General features: G+C 34.8%; 1 protein-coding gene across 1 annotated transcript in view; it reads right to left on the bottom strand.

Annotated features, from left to right (window-relative positions):
- Window positions 1-10567: 10567 nt before the first annotated feature.
- The window catches only part of LOC150106727 (uncharacterized), an 88041-nt gene continuing 77900 nt past the window's right edge, over window positions 10568-20708 (bottom strand). The window contains exons 4-5 of the mRNA XM_090392671.1: window positions 10994-11079; window positions 10568-10771 (exon numbers count right to left, since the gene is read on the bottom strand). Coding sequence (XP_090248797.1) covers window position 10771; window positions 10994-11079 — 87 coding nt within the window. The 3' untranslated portion in view covers window positions 10568-10770. The remainder of the gene's footprint in view (window positions 10772-10993; window positions 11080-20708) is intronic.

A 20708-nucleotide genomic window follows, 5' to 3' on the forward strand; every position in this document is an offset into this window, starting at 1 on the left:
GCGAATATAGAGTATTTTGTAAAAACCCACTCTTTACATTCAGTAGTAACATTATCATTATAAATCGTTGCACTATTATTCTATCTTTTCAGTCAAAAATATTATATTAGAACTACATTGTACGCATAATTATATAATGGTTTTACATACGACGATGCGTTTCGGATAGAAAGGCTGGTATCGATCGAACCTTGGACGTCACTTACTTTTTATCAGTGCCTTTCTCTCGTACGAATGATGCACATGGATTCTCTCAGAAACGCAGGTTTTTCAAAGTTATAGACAAAATCTTATAGAAAGAATGAATAAACATTTCATTCCGTCAGAAATGCTTTCGAAACGATTCATCGTATCCCGTAAAACTACGCATAAGCGTTGTAAAACAGAAGAGATAATGGCTTTTGAACATCCAGGGGCTAGTGCTATCATTTAAATTCTGTTTGTCTAAGGCTGTTTCTGTTCTGATACGTACGTTGATTCAATTAAAAGAAATTAAGCAGAAAATGTTTGTGCCAATAAAATATAGTCTTCGTATGAATACGTTGAACAACACACAGGTGGTCGAATTGAGATAGCAATGATAAAATTGATGAAATAGTGCGGATTTTTGTGCATGTATAATAATATTTTGTAAATGTTAACATTAAAAGTAATAACATTATTAAAAATAAGAAAATTACTTATTATAATCAGAATGCTTATTGATTTATAATATGATATTGAAATGTGATAGGAGAATGTTATTTTCATGAAACAGTTGTTTGACATTTTAAATTTAGGCAGGCATCTGTATAAATCTAATAAATGCCATAAGATTTTGTCCTTAAGCAAGTTTTTGATTATTTTCGTAACGAGAATTTATAGATTGGTTCAAGCTATTTTTGTAGATAATTAGCGAAACGTTGAGATTTTAGTACTATTAAATATATCATTATAAGTTAATATTTGGCTTCACTCGTCATATGCGATTCTCTTACTGTGTTCATCTGATATACTGAATTCTTCTGGCTTCCATAACATAAAAATGGAGACCAAACAGCACATGAAATGCTGTTTTATATAGAAACCTTAATTCTAAATGTCTTCTTCTTCTATGGTCTCTTATGCTTTTAAGCGTCGAGATTTTGCCAAAGAGATTTCCATGCCGTCCTGTCCAAGGTTTGTTGTTTTGCTTCTTTCCAGTTAATTCCCTTCTTTTCCAATTTTTCTTTAATTTCCTTTTGCCAACCTTTCCTGGGTCTGCTATGTTTCTTTTTCCTATTTTCTGGCTTTCGTAGACAGTTTTTGCTATTCTTTCTTCTTCCATTCGATTGAGATGTCCAAACCTTTGGGCTTGTGTCATGAATTGATTCAGAGGTGCAACTTGAAGGCTGTCTCTTATGGTTTGATTTCTTATTCGTCTAGTCTTGTTTTTTGTGCCACTTTCCTGAGATATTTCATTTCAATTGTTTGTAGTTTATTTGTGTTTCCTGTTGTTAAACACCAATACTCACAACTGTATGTTAATGTTGGTAGAAACACTGAACGGTACACTGCCATTTTGGTATTTTGGGTGACTTCTTTCTTATCTAGGAGTGGGCCTTTCATTGCATAGAATAGCTTTGTTCCCCCTCTTATCCTGTTGTTAATTTCTGTGTCTAGTCTACCATCTTCTTGTATATATGATCCCAAGTATTTAAAGGAGTGGACTTGCTCCAGTTGGTGATTATCTATTTTTATTATGTGTTTTTGTTGGTTTCTAGATATGATCATTGTTTTAGTTTTGTTTATATTTATGGTCATATTCCTTTTCTTTGTTTCTTCATACCAAATGTTGATATTGTACTGCAGATTTTCAGCTGTATTTGCTAGAATTACTACATCATCTGCAAAAACCATATGTGAAATCCTGGTTTCTTTCAGTTTCCTGTATCCTAAGTGGAATTTTTTTGTTTTTGTTTGGCATGCCTTTAAAATTTCATCCATTACTACGATGAAGAGAAGAGGGCTGAGGATACAGCCTTGCTTCACTCCTACATTTGTTTCAAATTCTTTTGATCTATTATTACTGGTTCTTAGATAAGTTCTCTTACTTTTGTAGAGGCTTTGTATGGCTGCTATTAAGTTATCTTGTATCTTGTTTTTCTTTAATGTTTGCCATATTAAGTGTCTGGGAACTCGGTCGAAGGCCTTTTCAAAATCTATAAAACATGAATGTAGTTCTTTTCCATATTCTAATGTTTACTCTGATATTTGTCTAAGACTGAAGATACGATCCTGTGTGCTTCTATTTTTTCGAAAGCCATATTGCATTAAATCCAGTGTGTCCTCTATTTGATCCCTAAGCCTCGCTTCTAAAATGCGGGTATATAATTTTCCTGGAACGCTTAAAAACGAAATTCCTCTATGGTTTTCACATTTCCGGTTGTCTCCTTTCTTAAATATAGGGATTATTATAGCTACTTCCCAGTCTTTGGGAATAATTTTCTTTTTCCATACAACATTGAATAGGTGTAAAAGACGTTTTATGGCTTTCGTTCCTAAATTCTTTACCATTTCTGGTGTTATTTGGTCATGGCCTGCTGATTTGCCCAGTTTTATTTTATTTATTGCTGTTAACAGTTCATTTGCATGAATTTCGTCACTCTGATCTTCTATTTTGCTTGTGTGTATTGCTCTTAGGGTGCTATTTTTTCCGTGTCCTGCATCTTCCAATAATTCTTGAAAGTACAGTTTCCATCTTTCCATGATGTCTTCGGAATTTGTGAGTAACTTTCCATCCTTATTTTTGATAAACTTTATGGGGCATTCTTTCTCTGACCTCATTATTATTAAAACATTATAGAACAGTTTTTGGCTTCCTTTAAAATTTTGTTCTAACGTATGTCCGAAATCTTCCCAGCATTTTCTTTTCTCTGCTTTCACTAAGGTTTTAACTTTATTTCTTTGGTTGTCGTATAGTTCTCTATCAACCGCAGCTTTGATGTTATATATCTCTTCCATAATTGCTTTTTCTTTTTAATTTCTTCTTTTAGTTCTTCAGTCCATCAGGGTGTTTTATGTTTCTTCTGTTTATTATTTAATGATACACCACAAATTTCTTTGCTTGTTTCTAGAAGAAGTGTTTTGAACCTGTACCATAGATTTTCTACATCTTGGTCTTCATATATCTCTTTTTCTACTTCTTTCATCTTCTCTTCTATTTTACTTTTATACTCAATGGCTCTTTCTTCTTTCTTTAGTTTGTGGTTCTTTATTTTAACATTTATTTCCTTGCTACTTTTTCTACATTTTTCAACTTTTATTTTATGGATTGTTTCCAATACTAATAAGTAGTGGTCACTGCCAATTTCAGGACCTCTGTAGACTCTTGCATTTTTTGTATACTTCCAGTACGATTTGCTTATGATGGCGTAGTCGATTATAGATTTTTCGTTTCTATTGGGCTCTTCCCTGGTAAACTTATGGATTTTTTTATGCTTGAACATAGTATTCGCTATTACTAAATTATTTGTAAGGCAAAGATTTATTATTCTTTCTCCATTATTATTCCGGGTTATTTCTCCTTGTGATCCCAACACTTGTTTCGTTTCTTCATCTACTTGATTCCCTACCCGGCCATTAAGGTCTCCGAGTAGTATGATATGCCCTTGAACTTCTTGAATTGTTTTTTTGTAAGAGTTCGAAGAATTCATCTTTAATTTCTTTATTGGCATTATCGTTTGGGCCATATGCAACAATTACAGTGAATACTTGGTTGTCTGATTTAAAATCTATAGTAATTGTCAACAACCTTTCGTTTATTAGTTGCCATTTAGTAATATATTCTTTGAGATCTGGTTTAATTATGCAAGCTACCCCTTGTTTTCCCCATTCTCTTGGGTTTACCTCTCAATAGAAAAGTATATACCCATCTTTCATTTTCTGGCAACCTTGACCTTCCTTTTTTGTTTCTGTGACTGCTAGCAAATCTAATCTTGATTTTTTAAATTCATCTATTAATTCGTTTTCTTTTCCAAGTAGACTTTTAACGTTCCATGTTCCGTATCTCATGTACCTTTTTCCTCGCTTTGTCGTTAACCATTTAGGCAGTTCGGCTATCTCTTTGTTATTTCTTTTAATGAGTAAAATTTTAAGGTGTGCAGGGGATTAGCCTTCAGCACCCGAGTCTGGTGGTGGGGCTGCCACCTTCGAGGCCCCCAGACCGGCCTATGAGGGAAGTGCTATCCTGTTGGTCCGCGAGAGGTATTTTATTTCCCTCCTACCCGTCATAGTAAACTATGACGAGCCTTCCCCGATCCGCCACCAGGGGACGCGCCCGATGGGGGTTACAGGTGTCCCCACACGGGTAATTCAAAATGTGAGTTCTGATAATTAGAAGATAAAATTTAGAAACAATTTATGATTCACCACGAACTGAGTAATTAGACGAACAAGTAATTTAATTGCACGTTAAATGGTATTACATTCTTTTTTCTCGTTAAATCCATACCGACAGTGTACACGTTTATTATTACAAATGACAATGAATTAATATGTATGATAAACCAACGAGGACATTTACGATCGAATGGAGAAACAAAGCAAATGAGGTTCGTTGATTATATCGAAATATTTGAAAAGTGTGGCCGATAGCAATCATATCATTCGTGAAGCTTTTGCCTCACAGACCTTCGATGATATCATATTAAAATGAATTCTAGATATTAAAAAAGTCTGACTTTTAAATACGAGTATAACTATATCTGTTTTCGAATATCTACAGTCTGAACCTTTGTTTAATCCTCATGGGCTCACTTTAGCGAGTCCGGGCATGGAAATCCCGAGGTACCTGATGCTGGACCATGCCTTACTTCATGTAATATACATCCGTTATATTATCTGTAGACTGGTCCTCTCTCCTTCTTTCTTTGCTTCTTTCTTCTCTTCTTGCTCCTTATTCCCAGTGTTATTAGAGTATTCGAGGGCTAGGGTGAATCTGTCCTATCTTGCTATGTCAATTCTCCTATTGCAGCCACTGAAGGGGGGTGGGGCAAGCTAGCCCCAATAGGTGCCGGTCCCAAGCCCGGATAAATGGCGAGTGTTGACGTCAGGAAGGGCATCCGGTCATACAACTTCACTGCCAGCTCTAGCTATGATCAAACGAGTCGAAAAGGATGTGACACAAGGGCTAGGGCGTACCCCTTAAGCGGCGCTCAGCCACATCGCCCTACAGCTGCGAGAAGTGGACGAGGGCTACCGCATCAAGGGAGGGTGCGCTTAAAGAAGCGAGGCTAGCAGGTGGAGCGAATGTTGCGAGTGGGAATGTTGAATGTTGGAAGCATGAATGGAAGGGGAAGAGAGGTTAGGTTAGGAATGATGAGGAAGAGGAAGTTGGACATTTTATGCGTTCAGGAGACAAGATAGAAGGGGGGAAAAGGCAAGGGAACTAGGAGACAGGTATCAATTGTTCTACTCTGGAGCGAATAAAGAGGGAAGAAAAATGGTGTCGGAATTGTGGTGTGTAGCAGAATGAAGGGCGAAGTACTGGAAGTGGGTAGCAGGAACGACAGGATCATGTGAATGAAACTGGGTCTTGGAGAAGAACAACTGGTCGTCCTATGTGCATATGCCCCACAAGTTGACTGTACAGAAGAAGAGAAGGATGAATTCTGGAACGCGCTAGATGAAGAAATGTGGGAACTGGAAGAAAACGAGATGATTGTCAGAGGAGACTTGCACGGACGTATAGGGAGACAGAATAAGGACTGTGCAAGAATGCATGGTGACCATGGAGTGGAAATGATGAACCAGAAAGGAGAGAGAATTTTGGACTTTAGAGTAGCGTTTGTGCTGGCAATTGTGAATTCCTCCTTCTCTAAGAGGGAAGAGTATTTGATAACATACAAAAGTGGCAACAATAGTTCACAGATTGACTATATTTTGACTAGAAGAAAACATCTTAAGGCAGTAACAAATTGTAAGGTAATCCCAACAGATCAGATGGCGCATCAACACCTGCTGCTGTGCGCAGACTTTAAAATAAAGTCGAAGATAAGAACCTTTGGAAGCCAAGAGAGGAAGAAGATTAAGTAGTTTCGCTTAATAGAGGGTGCGGGGAATCGTTTTAGGGCGAAGGTGTTAGAGAGGATTTCACATGGACTAGAAAGTGTACAAGCCTGGTAGATACATAATTCCAAAGTAATTCTAACCTATGCAATTGAGGTGCTTCGTGAAACATCCGGAAATATTAAAGGGAAGAAGGAGGGTTGGTGGTGGAATAATAATGTACAAGATGCAGTGACGGCTAAGAGGAAGGCAAAACATAAGTGCGAAAAATCAAGAGTGGAAGAGGACAGTGATGAGTACATAGAGAAAAAGCGAGAAGCCAAAATAGTTGTAGGACAGGCGAAGGCTATGGCATATAAAGACCTTTATGATCAATTAGAAAGAATGGAAGGACAGAGAAAGATTTTCGATTGGCAAAATGTAGAAATAAAGAATCAATGGACTTGGTACATGTGAGGCAGATTAAAGCCTCTGGAGGAAGAGTATTAAGGAAAGATGCAGATATAAGAAGTAGATAGAGAACATACTTTGAAGAGCTTTTGAATGAATAAAATGCAAGGACTCACAGAGAAGATGGGGAGTCTAATGAGGGAATGGTGCAGAACATTTTAGAGTGGAAGTGAAGGAAGCCGTAAAGAGGAAGAAGAATGGAAAATTGGTAGGCCCTGACAGGATCCCAGTGGGGGCATGGAAGGCACTAGGGGAAGAGGGAACTGACTTGTTGTGGGGCCTGTTAATAAACGTTTGTCAACAGGAAAATATACCTGACCAATGCAGGGAAAGTACCCTTGTCCCCATCTACAAGAGTAAAGGGGATGACCAAGACTAAGAATTACAGAGGAAGGAAGAAAAATTTGATGTCCCACACAATGAAGATCCTAGAGAGGGTTCTTGATGGAAGACTGAGGAAGGAGGTGGAGATTGCAAAGGAGCAATTTGGCTTCATGCCTGGTCGATCGACGTCAGATGCTATCTTTGGGTTACGGTAGATGATGGGAAAGTTTCGAGAGAAGCAATGGCAGCTACATCTGGTTTTTATTGATATGGAAAAAGCTTAGGATAGAGTGACAAGGCAAGAAGACTGGAGGTGTTTGAGGGATAAGAAGGTAACGGAGAAATATGTCAGGTTGGTGCAGGAGATGTACAGAAATGTGAAGACTAGAGTTTGAACCTGCCTGGGAGAGACAGAAAGTTTTCCAGTGACAGGTAGCTTGCATCAAGGGTAGCATTAATTTCGTTCCTGTTTAATATTGTGATGGAGGTGGTAACGGACTGGATGAGAGAAGACGCGCCTTGGACTTTGTTGTATTCAGATGACATCGTGCTGTGTGCATAATCAAGAGAAGAAGTGGCAGCTAAACTGGAAAGTTGGATGGAAGTACTGGAAGTGAGAGATATGAGACTGAGCAGAAGTAAGACAGAGTATATGTGTAGCAAAGTGGATGGAAGCCAGGAGACAGATCTAGATCTGGAAGGAAATGACATCAGAAAGGTAAGCGACTTTAGATACTTTGGTTAAACAATGAAAGAGGATGGTGAAGCTGAGAAGGAAGTGGGATGTAGGATACAAGCAGGATGGAGGAACTAGAGAGAGATGGATTGAGTGCTATGCGATAAGAGGGTACCAATCAATCTTAAAAGCAAAATCTACAGGAGAGTAGTGAGACGAGCTATGACATATGCTATGGAAACTGCGGTTTCCATAGCATATGTCAAAAAAATGTTAACTGGCAAAGAAATAAAGTATATTTATGATGTCGCTACTTATTACGCGAAGCAAATGTACATTTTAGTTGGCAGCTGAATACGATCAGTGTTCAGTCTAATATTATTAGCTTTCAATTTCTTCCACTTCTATATCACTTCGCATAGAGTAAATGGTGAGTACGGTTCTGTTGAAATTTAAAGTTAAAGGGAGTCATAAATGTTTAGTATGATCCCAAATCGCAAATTGTATGAAAAAATATCATTTTAGCCCCTCATTATTATTATCATTATGATTATTATCATTATGATTATTATCATTATTATTATCATTTTTGATAATTCACAATAAGTCAATAAAGTAGAGTTCTTTGTGTAAACTATTACTTCGTTTTTGAATTAAACGAATATTCGAAAGCTAAATGCTTAGTTATTTTTCGATAGGTGAGAAATAAAATTTTCCACGTGTCTAACATGCTCTCCCTTTCTATGGAAACACATTTTTCATATGATAACTAATTGAAAGAGGATATGCTTAATGACTTGGTTTATGGAATATAGAATATAATGATAGCTCGTGATCGCCAAACTCTCAATGTCTAATTAAGTATACGCATGTGGTGTCAAACGTAATGCATTTTGTAAACCACACATACAATCTGTGATAGCATTAGTCATGAAAATCAGTCATAATATTGTTTATTATTTTCATATATAGAGATACTTTAAAATATGGTTTTATTTTTAGAGCCTCGGTAAGAAATTTGGTTTCGATTATGCTCTTTTTTAAGAACATTCCTGGGTTGGAATTCCATTTCGGAAGTGAAAAAGCGATGATTTAAAAAAAAAAAAAACAATTGTGATGATTTAAAAGTAAAGAGTGTGTTTCGCATTAAATATCTAATCGATAGCAAATATTTACTATTTGCACATAATGAATTTTCACATTAAGTTTTTTTAATTATAACATTATAACTCTCAAACCAAAATACAATTCTGAAAGCATTCAGTGCTTCTTAGAAACAAAAGCAGAGAGAGCGAGAGAGAGAGAGAGAGAGAGAGAGAGAGAGAGAGAGAGAGACTATTCTTGAACGAAAACGTGTCCGATTGCAGTCATACATAGGAAGTCATGCACTTCCCCTCTTCTGAAGTAAGGCGCATGTAATTATTCTATTCTAAAATGATGTGAATGCTTCATTAGGTGAGAGATATCATAAAATATTTCAGTGTCCCCAAAGATGAAAAAACATTTTTTTTCCAATGCTGAGAAACACTAACCAAATCTACCGCATTCCTCATTCCAAGGATATTTGTTTATAGTTCCATATCTTAGTTTATAGTTTGTAATGTACGTTTGAAACAAATCAAGAGCAGCACTCCCTTGACTGAGTTGATCTACAGATTACTATGAATATTCTAATAAGAAAGAACCACACGGATTCATTTAGGGGATGTATTATAAGAAAATAGTAGATATTAAAGATCCCACATAATTTCCAAGGCGAATGTCAGCTTGCAATTTAAAAGAATTCATTTTGCCTATCGGAGTTGCGCTAGGGAAATTGCATTCTTATAATCTATAAGCTGACATTCAGAGCAATGAAACCTTATAAAATGCATTAATAAAAAGGCGTGCACTGTTTAAAAGACATGAGCGTTGTACAAGCCTATATATTAGTGGAGCCTTTTTATTAATGCATTTTGTAAGGTTTCATTGCTCTGTGGCATAAAAGAATAGAATAATAAATACGAATATGTGGATGCCTGGACAACGTTCATAACTTTTAAGTAGTGTAATCAATGGCAATTATTCAGGTTGTTTGGAAAATTATTCAGGTTGTTTGGAATATATATCTAATATTTATCTAGGATATGAATCTTTACAGGAAACTATATTATCTAATTAAGAAACCAATAATTTTGATTCAATAAGGGTATTTTCATAATACAACACTTCAATGTATAGAAAAACATTTCGCTGGTGACATACCTACATATACTTATTTGCCTCTGTGAGGGTGAACAACTGGCAAAAAAAAAAACGATTTATGTGCTTTGCCCTTGCCCTTTTCTCTCTAGAAAAGGGCAAGGGCAAAGCATCACTAAAACCTCACATAGGAGTTACTTCTGTTTTTTTTTGTTCTTCTTACATCTTCATATAACGTACTCTGTTACTGTCCGCATTCCAAGAAATTTCATATAACGTTCCATGTAACTATGGAATTAATCATAGATTTTCGGAAACTACATAAACATTAAAAATGATTACTGCAATAGATTCTCTGTGTTTATTGAACTTTCTGAAACTTCTAATTGTAAATTGAAAGGAACTCTTATTTAGGGTATCAAGAATATATTCTAACAGCTTCTCAAACTTCGAATGGTTTGCGACCCTCTTAATAATTCGAATGCACAAATTTCGATAAAACACTTACAAAAAAAACAATCCATGAATACTCGATAACAGAAATGACACGACACTATCACGGCTCTCTTAGGCCTAAAGACATATCTAAGAGTTCCGTTTCTTATCCATTTATTATATACATAGTGGTCGAATATCTCTGTGCTTCCTCTTGAAAATTTCGCTCAACGGAGGCGCCCTGTGCCCTACAATCAGCCACGTCCAAAAGCAATGCGTTATCTCACCAGAAATGAATTGTTTAACTCAATGGTTGACAATGAAATTTGAGACTTAATACACAATACTGTAACTTCCAAATTTAGTTCATTCTTTATTGGTAATTCACAGGGTAAATTTATGAAATCAGATTTATGATTTATGATATGATTTATGAAATCAGAGCTTATACTGTGCAATTAACCCAGAATGATAGATTTTAAAATATTCTTTATTGACATTTTCTAATATAATATAGATACTAATTTCGTCAAAAATAAAATTAAAAAGATTTCACTATGTGCTCACTAAAATTCATATGATGTGCAATAAAATACATCTTTTCTTTATGCTTGCTTGATTGAATGTGATATCTTCAAGGTTTTAATCTCTGCCTCCGTTTTTATCATTTGAACATCTCTAAAAAGACAAAAAAATTTTGTTTTATACTCAAAGTGAAATAATGAGTAAATTCTATTAAAAATTGAAAACAATAAACGAATATCATCATTAATTTGATCGTGCTTCCTTAAGAAAATCTAATACATTATATTAATGTTTTAGATTTTCTGGTTAGATTATTCTATAACAAATATCATTACTGTGTATTTTTTAGCAAATTGGGTTGTATATTTTACGTACCAGCGACAGCAGAGTGGCATTCTAACAAGGCAAACAACAATATTCAAAATACGAACCGTGATGTTTATAACCAGAGTGACGAGTCCCTATAAAGAAAGAAATATTAATATCATAACAAAAATAAAATCATGTATATATCATTACAAGGGTTTTATTAAATTTAAGTTATTGATAACTCAAACTCAGCATAAATGTTTTAATGTCTCGAAAAATAAGTTTCTTTCAAAATAAATGTATACATATTATTGATTGTTTTCTCTTTTTCTTGTTATCAGAGCTTTGTTCTCTATAAGAGGTATTATCTTTTATAACCGCTTCTGCAATCTTTGTAAAGCATTTGGTTTAATAATTTAAAAGTAAAATGTCTTCTCAGTTAGAACGTTAGAAACTTAATTTTCTAGCTAAAAAACTGCGTCAGTCAAGACCTATTATTCATATTTATTCACAAGTTATACTATTCTGTATTAATTTTTTTTTCCAAATTCATAACAGAATATCAGTTGCGTACTTACCTTACATGCAGCACAAACGTAGCACACCGTAAGCTTTACATTACTCCCTACAATCACATTCAAAACATTGCATGGCTTTCCATCAACATCACACGTCAATTTCGTAACTGTACAATTCTCCTTCTGATTCCCAAATTCAATCCAGCATAAAACTGATAAAATCCTTTCGAGTAAGCCGATACCAATTGCAATTAACGTTTCTAATTCTAAAATATAAAAAAATCAAAGAGATGTGGTTAGAAATCAGTATTGTTTGTATAATAGTTTAGTTAAATAAATAAATTTGGTTAATTTAACGTGAAATATTAGAGTTGCAACTTTTTCTGAGTAATATTAGCATTTTCATCCTTCCTTCTCTTTTACTATTTTGTTTATGAAATCTTAAAATTAATTCTGAATAGTTTTAATTTATTTCTGAACAAACAGCTATAATTTTTAATAAAGAAATGAAAAAGCAGAGGAATTCTTTGTAATGTGAATCGTTGTTTTATTCTTCATAAACACAACGACTTATTAGAAGCTCGTTTACAGAAAACGACTAAATACATTTCTGCATTGTGATGGAATCGAACATTCAGTCTTCGCGTTAAACAATCAGAAAACTTTGTCACATGGAAGCTGCTTTGATTCGCTGAGTATCGATACAGCTCTCTGTTTCATGGTTATATAAGTTCATTGTTTAAAAATTAAAACACAGTTATTAATATTTCTCACAAAAATGTAAATCATTATATAAATATCAATGACTTTTATTACTCGGAATTTCAATGCATCTACATATAACGTTTTCTATTTCTGCGAGATATGGAAATAGATTATTATACGTCTATATATTTAAACTTTCATTACTTACTTCCAGTTATCACGACGCATGTTTCTTCTCCTGGTTTTCCTGGGCATTTCATTTCAGGTTCTACTGGGCAGTTACCGTGCTTAACTGATGTAACATTGAGATATTGATTGCCACCTAACATGATAAATTAGTATTACTTATTATCAACAAATGAATTCTAGTCATTAAAGAAATCTAAGGCTTTATTTAATATTCCTCTCTGTCATAACGACTAAGTGACCTCATCATCAGAAAGTACAGAGATGGTTTTCTAATTTAAATGTCATTGAATCAAACTGCTTTTTTAAAGCACTGAAACTTGATCACGTTTTATACTTTATATAATGAAAGCAATTATTTATGATTAAAGCTAGTTTATAGTTTGTAACAAATGATTCTGAATTCTTACCAGACGATTCCGATATCGCAGCAAGAAATACAATGAAAATGGCGAATGCTATCATTCCCTTCATAGGTACCGGTATGGTGAATTCAGATTTTTACGTAAGGGAATACGGACTTTAAAGACAATGAAGATTCTGAATTTTCGACAGGCTCGTGTGCCTTTTTATAGTAGACGGAAAAGTGTGATATCCAATAAGACACTTTTTTCCCAAATGCTAATGCCATTGACAAATGCTGACACATTGCCCTCCGTAATAACTCATTAATTGATACCATAAATGATCTCATTCTATTTAGATTTACGATTCTATTTAGTATCGCAACAAAATATGAAAGCATCGTATATTTTATCAGCAGCTAAGGATTGCTCCAGTATAGAATCCACCAAGTGGATATATTCTGTACGAATATTAAAATAACGTTTGCTGAATGACACGTTTTAGAATTAAACGTACGAATGACGTTTTCATCCTGTGTTCTGCTTGAAGAAAAATAGGAAAACGACAACGCACGACAACCTCCACCTTCAGATTAGAGATATTAACTTAATTATTTAAAAGCATCTCTTTACAATTCACAATTACTTAGTAAAGAAACTCAAAACCTTTCTTCTTTAATATTAATGTTTAACTGTCATAATTCCTGATGTTCGCCTAGCATTGACTGGCACACAAAACTTATGATCTAGGAAGGTATGTAAGGTCTCCTGCCCATATTCCCAGATGATGAAGATGTCATCTATGTATTGCAGCCACACTTTGGTTTTAGTGTAGCGCTAGCAATTGCTCTTTCTTCGAAGTCTTCAAGAATAATTTTGGCTAACACTGGAGCCAAGTCGCTGGTTTGTTTAAAGATTTTTCCTTGAAATAAGAAATAGCCCGTGTTTACGCAATCCATTAATAATGAGAATATTTTCTTGGAGACTTGAACAATTTTCTTGAACAATCGTCATCAACACATCAAATTCACTTCGAAACTCGAGGTAAACGTTGTGCTCGCCTTTTTAGATTTAATGATTTCTAGGATGCCTGATTCTTTGTTACAAATTTTCTATTTTTCGAAAAACAACTCACTCGGACAGATACTCCAGTTATCACATCCCTCCGAAGAAACTCGGAATTATCTCCACTCTGGCTGATTGAGCGAGATCTCTAATTTCAGAAAAAGAAGATCTTCAAATTGATCTTAACAACCTCAAAAGCAGCTTCTTAAACAACCGCTACCAAACTCAAAGAATTTCTACCCGTCTATACCCACATTTCGAACCTCGGGAAGAAGATTCCTCCAACTTTATTGCACACATTCAATTACGTACCTAAGTTCTCTATCACCGAAATTGGCGAAACGTATGAATAATTTAATATTTGAACTTACTTCAGTACCCTCCCAATACTTTGTTCTTTCCTAAGTCAACCCAAACTAAAACATCACGAGCTTCATTTCCAAGGAGTATATAAAATCATCTGCAGTTGCGGAAAGCCATATTATGGGCAGACCGATAGTGAAACCGAAGTCGTAGTGAGAACGATAAGTCGTTTTCACTACCAATCGGAGTGAATCAACGTGATATCTCTTACAACAGCGCTTCCCAAACTGTGGGCCGCGGCCCCCTTGGGGGCCGTCAGTTTTGTTGAGGGGGCCGTGAAATAATGAAAACAAATTTAAATTGTTTTAAGACTAAGTAATTTTTTTTTAATTTTAAAAGAAACGTATATAACTTTTATTATTTATTATTTCTTTTTTGTTATTTTTTATATTTTAATGGAAAAATTCACGCATTGATGTTGGTTTACAAACTTTGCTTCCTTCGTATTTCGGCGCTTAATGAATATTAGTAAATATTGCTTATTCATATGTTTCATTTCAAATTAGTGGTTAATTGTATTTACTTCGAATGCTCTCCAGGGAAGCTCCAAATCTTCCTGTCCCTTTCATCACGTGTTCGTAATCAGAGACTGTTGATATTGACTTTATATACATATCAAAACTCTCAGGGGATCCTGTAACCCCTAGAGAGCGCGTCCCCTGGGTGTCGAATAGGGGAGCCCACCATGTGTGTGTGTGTGTATGTATACATGCGCGTGCGTGTGTGTATATATATATATATATATATACTGTATATGGTGGGGTGGTCCGAATATACTGAATAAGGACTCGTCGACCAACAGGGCCATAAGGGGCAATCATCTCGATTGTAAGGGAAGCGGCGCTCTCATGGACCCCTAGCTGGATCTATCCTCTCCTTCTTCTACTTTGAGGAAGACCCACTTTAATCTTTCCTATAAGGCCTTATCAGCCAACTCTTCTTACTTTATGACCCTTGTGCTATTAGAGTACTCGAGGGCTAAGGGGTCTTTTCATTTCTGGCCTTACAATTATGTCCTCTCTATAAACCTTACTATATTTCTTCTATAATCTACCCTTTCCCATTCAATATACCCTATTCCTCCTATGGGTTTAAATTCGGAAGAAGACGAGTTCAGAAGCCTTAAGGTATCAGCCCTACCACTGAACTATTCCATCGTCAGGTTAGTCCCCTGACATGGAGAACATAACCATACTTATAAGCTTACAGAAAAAGATAATCGGATTGAATCTATGGGAAACGACCCCGGAATGGAAAAGGGAAAGCGAAAATGGAAACGACAAAATATAATACACATAGCAAACTGGAATGTAAGAGGAATAGCATATAAAGAAATAGAATTAGACCAGTTATTTAATGAAAGAAATTTTAAAATAGCAGTAATCACTGAAACAAAAAACAAATTAAAGGGAACTATGAGAACTGAAAATTTTAATGTGATATACAGTGGAGTCTACAGTAAATTGTATTTACTTCGAATGCTCTCCAGGGAAGCTCCAAATCTTCCTGTCCCTTTCATCACGTGTTCGTAATCAGAGATTGGTGACATTTGACAAAGTTAAAAGAAACATATTATTTAGCATAATAAAAGAAAGACAAATACCAAATAATATCCTAAAAGCTGTCACAACTATATATGAAAATAATCAAATACAAATAAGATTAAATCACGACCTATCATATATAAGAGAGATAAACCAAGGGGTCCGACAGGGATGTCCCCTCTCAGCAACTCTTTTTTATATCTACTTAAATGAAATAATAATAAAATGGAGTAAATATTTACATCAAGGAATTAAACTTTCACCTACAGTTAACTTAAACACTCTCCTCTTTGCAGACGACCAAATAATAATTACAAATTCTGAAGGTAACGTACAGAAAGCTATTTTAAATCTAAATGAGATATCCAAAGATTATGGTATGATAATATCAACGGAAAAATCAAAAACTATAGCCTTTAAAGAACAAGATTCAGCAAGAACTAAAATAGCATTAGATAACAAGATCTTAGAACAGGTGAATTCATTTAACAACCTAGGATATATGATCACTTACGAAAATGAAAAAGATATAAACATAAAAATTGCAAATTATTAAAAAATAACAGGTGTAATTAACTCTATATTTAAACCAAACCTAGTTCAAAAACAAACCAGGCTAAAAGTATACAATACATTAGCCCTACCGGTCTTAATGTATGGAAGAGAAATCTGGACAATAAAACAAAAAGACAAACAAAGATTAACAACAGCAGAAATGAAGTTTATGAGAAAAACTGCAAAGTATACCCTATTTGATCACAAAAGAAACGAAGATATTATGAAAGAATTAAACCAGGAACCAGTAATTGAAATAATTAAAAAATATAAACATAAATGGATGGAACACGTTCAAAGAATGAAAACAGAAAGATTACCATGACAAGCCTTAAAGTACAAGCCATTAGGAAAAAGAAAACCAGAACGTCCTCTTAAACGATTTAACGATGACTTCTAAGGCCGGTACAGGCCATACTAGGCCTAAATCCTTGATACATATGATGATAATGATGATGAACTCGTTTTATATTATCACAGTCATCCGAGCTAGTTTCCTGTTACCAATAAAAGTTTCGCATATACTTCACACCTGATAAAAAGCTTAAACAAGTTCATGAGGGGAGATAGTAACTCACTTGCAGTGGTAAACAACACGCCCTCCCCTAACAGCCACTATACTGCAGAGGCAATAAAAACAAGTACTTTTATTATGCTGGTGAATAAGGTATGAGGAGTCTGTGTAATATATTTCTCAACAAATAGTGCAATTAGAGACAACTGGGATAAAAACACACTAATTAATGAATCACGTGTCCCTTCAGACAGAAACTATGCTGTATATATAGACAGAAACAAAACCATATGTTAAATGGACAAACACAGTATCTAACTAAAAACTATTGTTATTAATTTGATGTGTGTGAGTTCGATTACCTAATGCAGCAATAAAATTCAACCGAAAGTGTTAAAATTCGTAAAAGTGTTAAAACTAAGTAATATATATATAATGAATGTTATGGCAGTTTCACATATGGAATTCGGTTGAAGAGAGTTAGTATTTCAACTCAATTGTCAGCTATGCTTTTATCTTTCGGTTGTGCGATCTTTTTTTAATACCGCACCAAACATATGCACGTTTTAATAACCTGCCTTTGCTGTCTGTTTCGCGTTAGGCTTAATTACCGTAAAGGAAGAAAAGTCACAAAACAGAAAAATGTACCTGGTCCGGGGATTCCCTTATTCAGGTAATATTCACTAATTTTATGTTATCAGTCTGTGGTGTGCCAGTATCGGTAAGTGGTGATATTATTTTATGTGTTCTACATTAAAACATTGAACCCTGAGGTGGATAAGTGGTTAATAAAAAATACAAAACAATCAAAACAATCAGAAGCAGAAACAGACTCAAACAAAAAGGACAGTATTTCATATTTTACCAGAACAGCCCGCATCGTCTTCAGAACCAAACGGTAAGAGGCAAGAAATGTAATATATGTATTTGATTTCTGCAATATTCGATGTGTATGTTTTGTATTGAATATAAATACCATAAATATAATAATATATCTCTCTATTGCGTTTTTTCCGAGGGGGTGGGGCCGTGAAATATTATAATTTTGCAAAGGGGGCCCTGACATCCAGAAGTTTCGGAAGCACTGGTATAGAGAAATACACAATCTACTAGATCAGTATCAAAGAAAGAAAGCGGTATACGAAATGAGATACGTATTATAAGTTGTGAAATAGAACATCTGAAAAAAAGTCTGAAATTTGTGCATCTATAATAATATTTTGTACATTATAATATTAAAATTAATAACACATTTAAAAATCACAAAAGCACTTATTATGAACAGGATCGACTTATTGATTTATTATATGATTTTTGAAATGTGATTCAAGAATGTTTTTTCACAAAACAGTTGATGGACATTTTAAATTTATGCAATCGTCTATATAACTCTAATAATTGCCATAACATTTTCTCCAAAAGCAAATATTGTGGCTTGATTAACTTCGTAATGAGAAGCGACATTTTGGTTTGAGCTATTTTGTAGATAATTAGGAAAACCTTGGCTTCTGTGACTATACATATTCCAATATAAGTTAATATTCGATTCACTCATAGAATACGATTCCCTTACTGTGTGCATTTAATATACTAAAGGTGATTGCTAAAGTATTCTGGTTCGCATATTATAAAACAGGATAGCAATCAGCACACAGTTTCTTGTCCTGTACATGATATAGAGATTTTACGTAGCGTTGAAAAATATACTTTCGGTTGACTAGTAGAGAATATTTAAAAACTACTTATGATTCAGAACAATCAGATTCAGTTGATGAACGAGTACTTTACTTGCATAGTAAATGGTACTGCATCCTGCTTTCGTTAACCCCACAGTGACAGTTTATGCTTTTGACTATACTAATGACATAGAACTAGCGTGTATAATACGTCAGAAATGCAATTTTTTCATAATGAGAATTTTATTTAATTTCAACTAGTAGTGAGGTCTTAAAAGAATTTTTTTAGCTAATTTGAAATAAGAAATATGTCAGTTATATTGTTTTCAACTTTCATTGAACTGTAGTTATATTTGAAAAGCTCTACACATTGTGACCTGCTTGTTGAAGCAAGGATATTGATATGTTGTCAAAACAGATTTTAGAATTATATTATATAATCTGCAAAAAATGTGAATATTTACTTATGCCAATAAATCTTGCCTTAGGTACTCCTCAGCACGTCCGGTAAATGTTTACTCTTTGAAAATTGAGAACAGGTTTGAGGAGCGCTGTTCATAGTTTTATGTAGAGCTATCCACTGGGCAGAAATATTTCAAATATTTAAATATTTGGTGCAATGGGTGATAATCGCATTTGATCCATTTCTGAGATTGCCATCATTACTACGACCCTCTTTCTGAGTCCTTAAGTGTATTTGAAACTTCGATATTTCGCCTCTAGATCAGAGTTTATGGCTTGTTAGCCTCTCTCCGTCTATGTTAATTATATGCTATAAATTAGCCTTCCTTTTGTGTGTGACATTCACATAAAAGAATTACCCAGCAGTTTGGTTCAAGTTTTATTTTGGTGGTACAGTATACATCAGGAATTCTTAAACGTGAGTCCCGATGACTATGATTCACGCGAGAAAGATTCTGTGATGTTCACAGTTAATATCGATAAATGTGAGTAAATTATATATTTAATATAGAACAGTTAACATTATCATCCACTTCAACCTTTCATTCGACTTTCCTAAATTTTGTTTTCTTTTTTGTGCATTATGTAAACTTTGGAAACAACAAAAATTGAATTTTACAAAATTAAAAATAAAGCTTTAGCGCAAACTAACTTTCGGAGAATGCGTGGGCAGTTCAATCTTCACAGGTAGCCAATCAGAAATTGCTGGCCCAAGGCTATCACTAATTATGCATCCCACAGTGAAGTCTCGGCCCAACACGTGCTGCCATCTCGTGGTCCCTAACCCTATTTTAATGTCTGAAATAGTGTTGGTTCTGCGGTCAATTTTCGTGAGTTTACGGGACAAAAAAACCGTAAACTTTCAGAATACCTGGTTGCAACAACCTCAATTTATTTTTGAACCACCTAATCAAGTTTCATGAAAAAATCTGTTTTATCTCAGAACTGGAATCTGATGACTTCCTCCTCTTTCTAGATCTGAAACTTACCAGATATTCTGAAAGTATTAAAATCTCAATTTTTAGAAAATCTACTCATACTGACAGATACCTGCATGCTTCTTCCCATCACTACCCTCCGCAAAAATTTGGTATTATTTCCACCTTAGCACACCGGGCCAAATCTTTACTAACAGAAGAAACAGAAATTGAAAATGAACTCCTTTTTTTTAAAACGACTTTTATTAATAATGGTTTCTCTTCTAATAAGATTGACAAATTTCTTTCTTTCCGTCACTGAACTGCTTCTGAAGATCCCTCTTCCCCCGGAGCCTTTATTTCTCTGCCGTACATCAGCTCTCTTTTAACAAAACTGGCTAAAATTCTCAAGAAATGTAACTTCAGAACTTGCTTCTCTACGCTTCCCAAACTTCGCTCCATACTTAGTAAACCTAAAGCGAAACATATTCCCACTCAGTATCCAGGAGTCTACAAGATTTTATGTGATTGGGGAAAGCCATACTACGGCCAGACTGCTAAATTCATCATTTTACGTATGGAAGAACACCGTAGAGATATTTCCTACAACAGTACTAGAGCCAGCGGTCTCTCTCTAGCCACGTTCATTTTTCTGCTAACTCAGATGAAAGCCGCGAACACATTGTGGGCTTCGATTCTTCCCATATCAACAACAGCCTAAGTTTCAATCTCTCTGATGCACATATTGCGTCTGTTCAATACTGGCGCACTCGGGACAGCACGTCGTCAACTTTTATTTGGAACTCAAGCTCGCATTACTGTACCCTTGACTTTTGTCCTAGTACTGTGAATGCAGATTTTAAGTCTGTTATTTTTTGTATATTTCTTTGATTATGATACCTGAAGAAGTTGATCCGTTCAACGAAACTAGT

This window comes from Typopeltis vanoorti, chromosome 5, assembly GCF_054136105.1.
Source record: "Typopeltis vanoorti isolate ZY-2024b chromosome 5, IOZ_Tvanoo_1.0, whole genome shotgun sequence".
Taxonomy (NCBI): domain Eukaryota; kingdom Metazoa; phylum Arthropoda; class Arachnida; order Uropygi; family Thelyphonidae; genus Typopeltis; species Typopeltis vanoorti.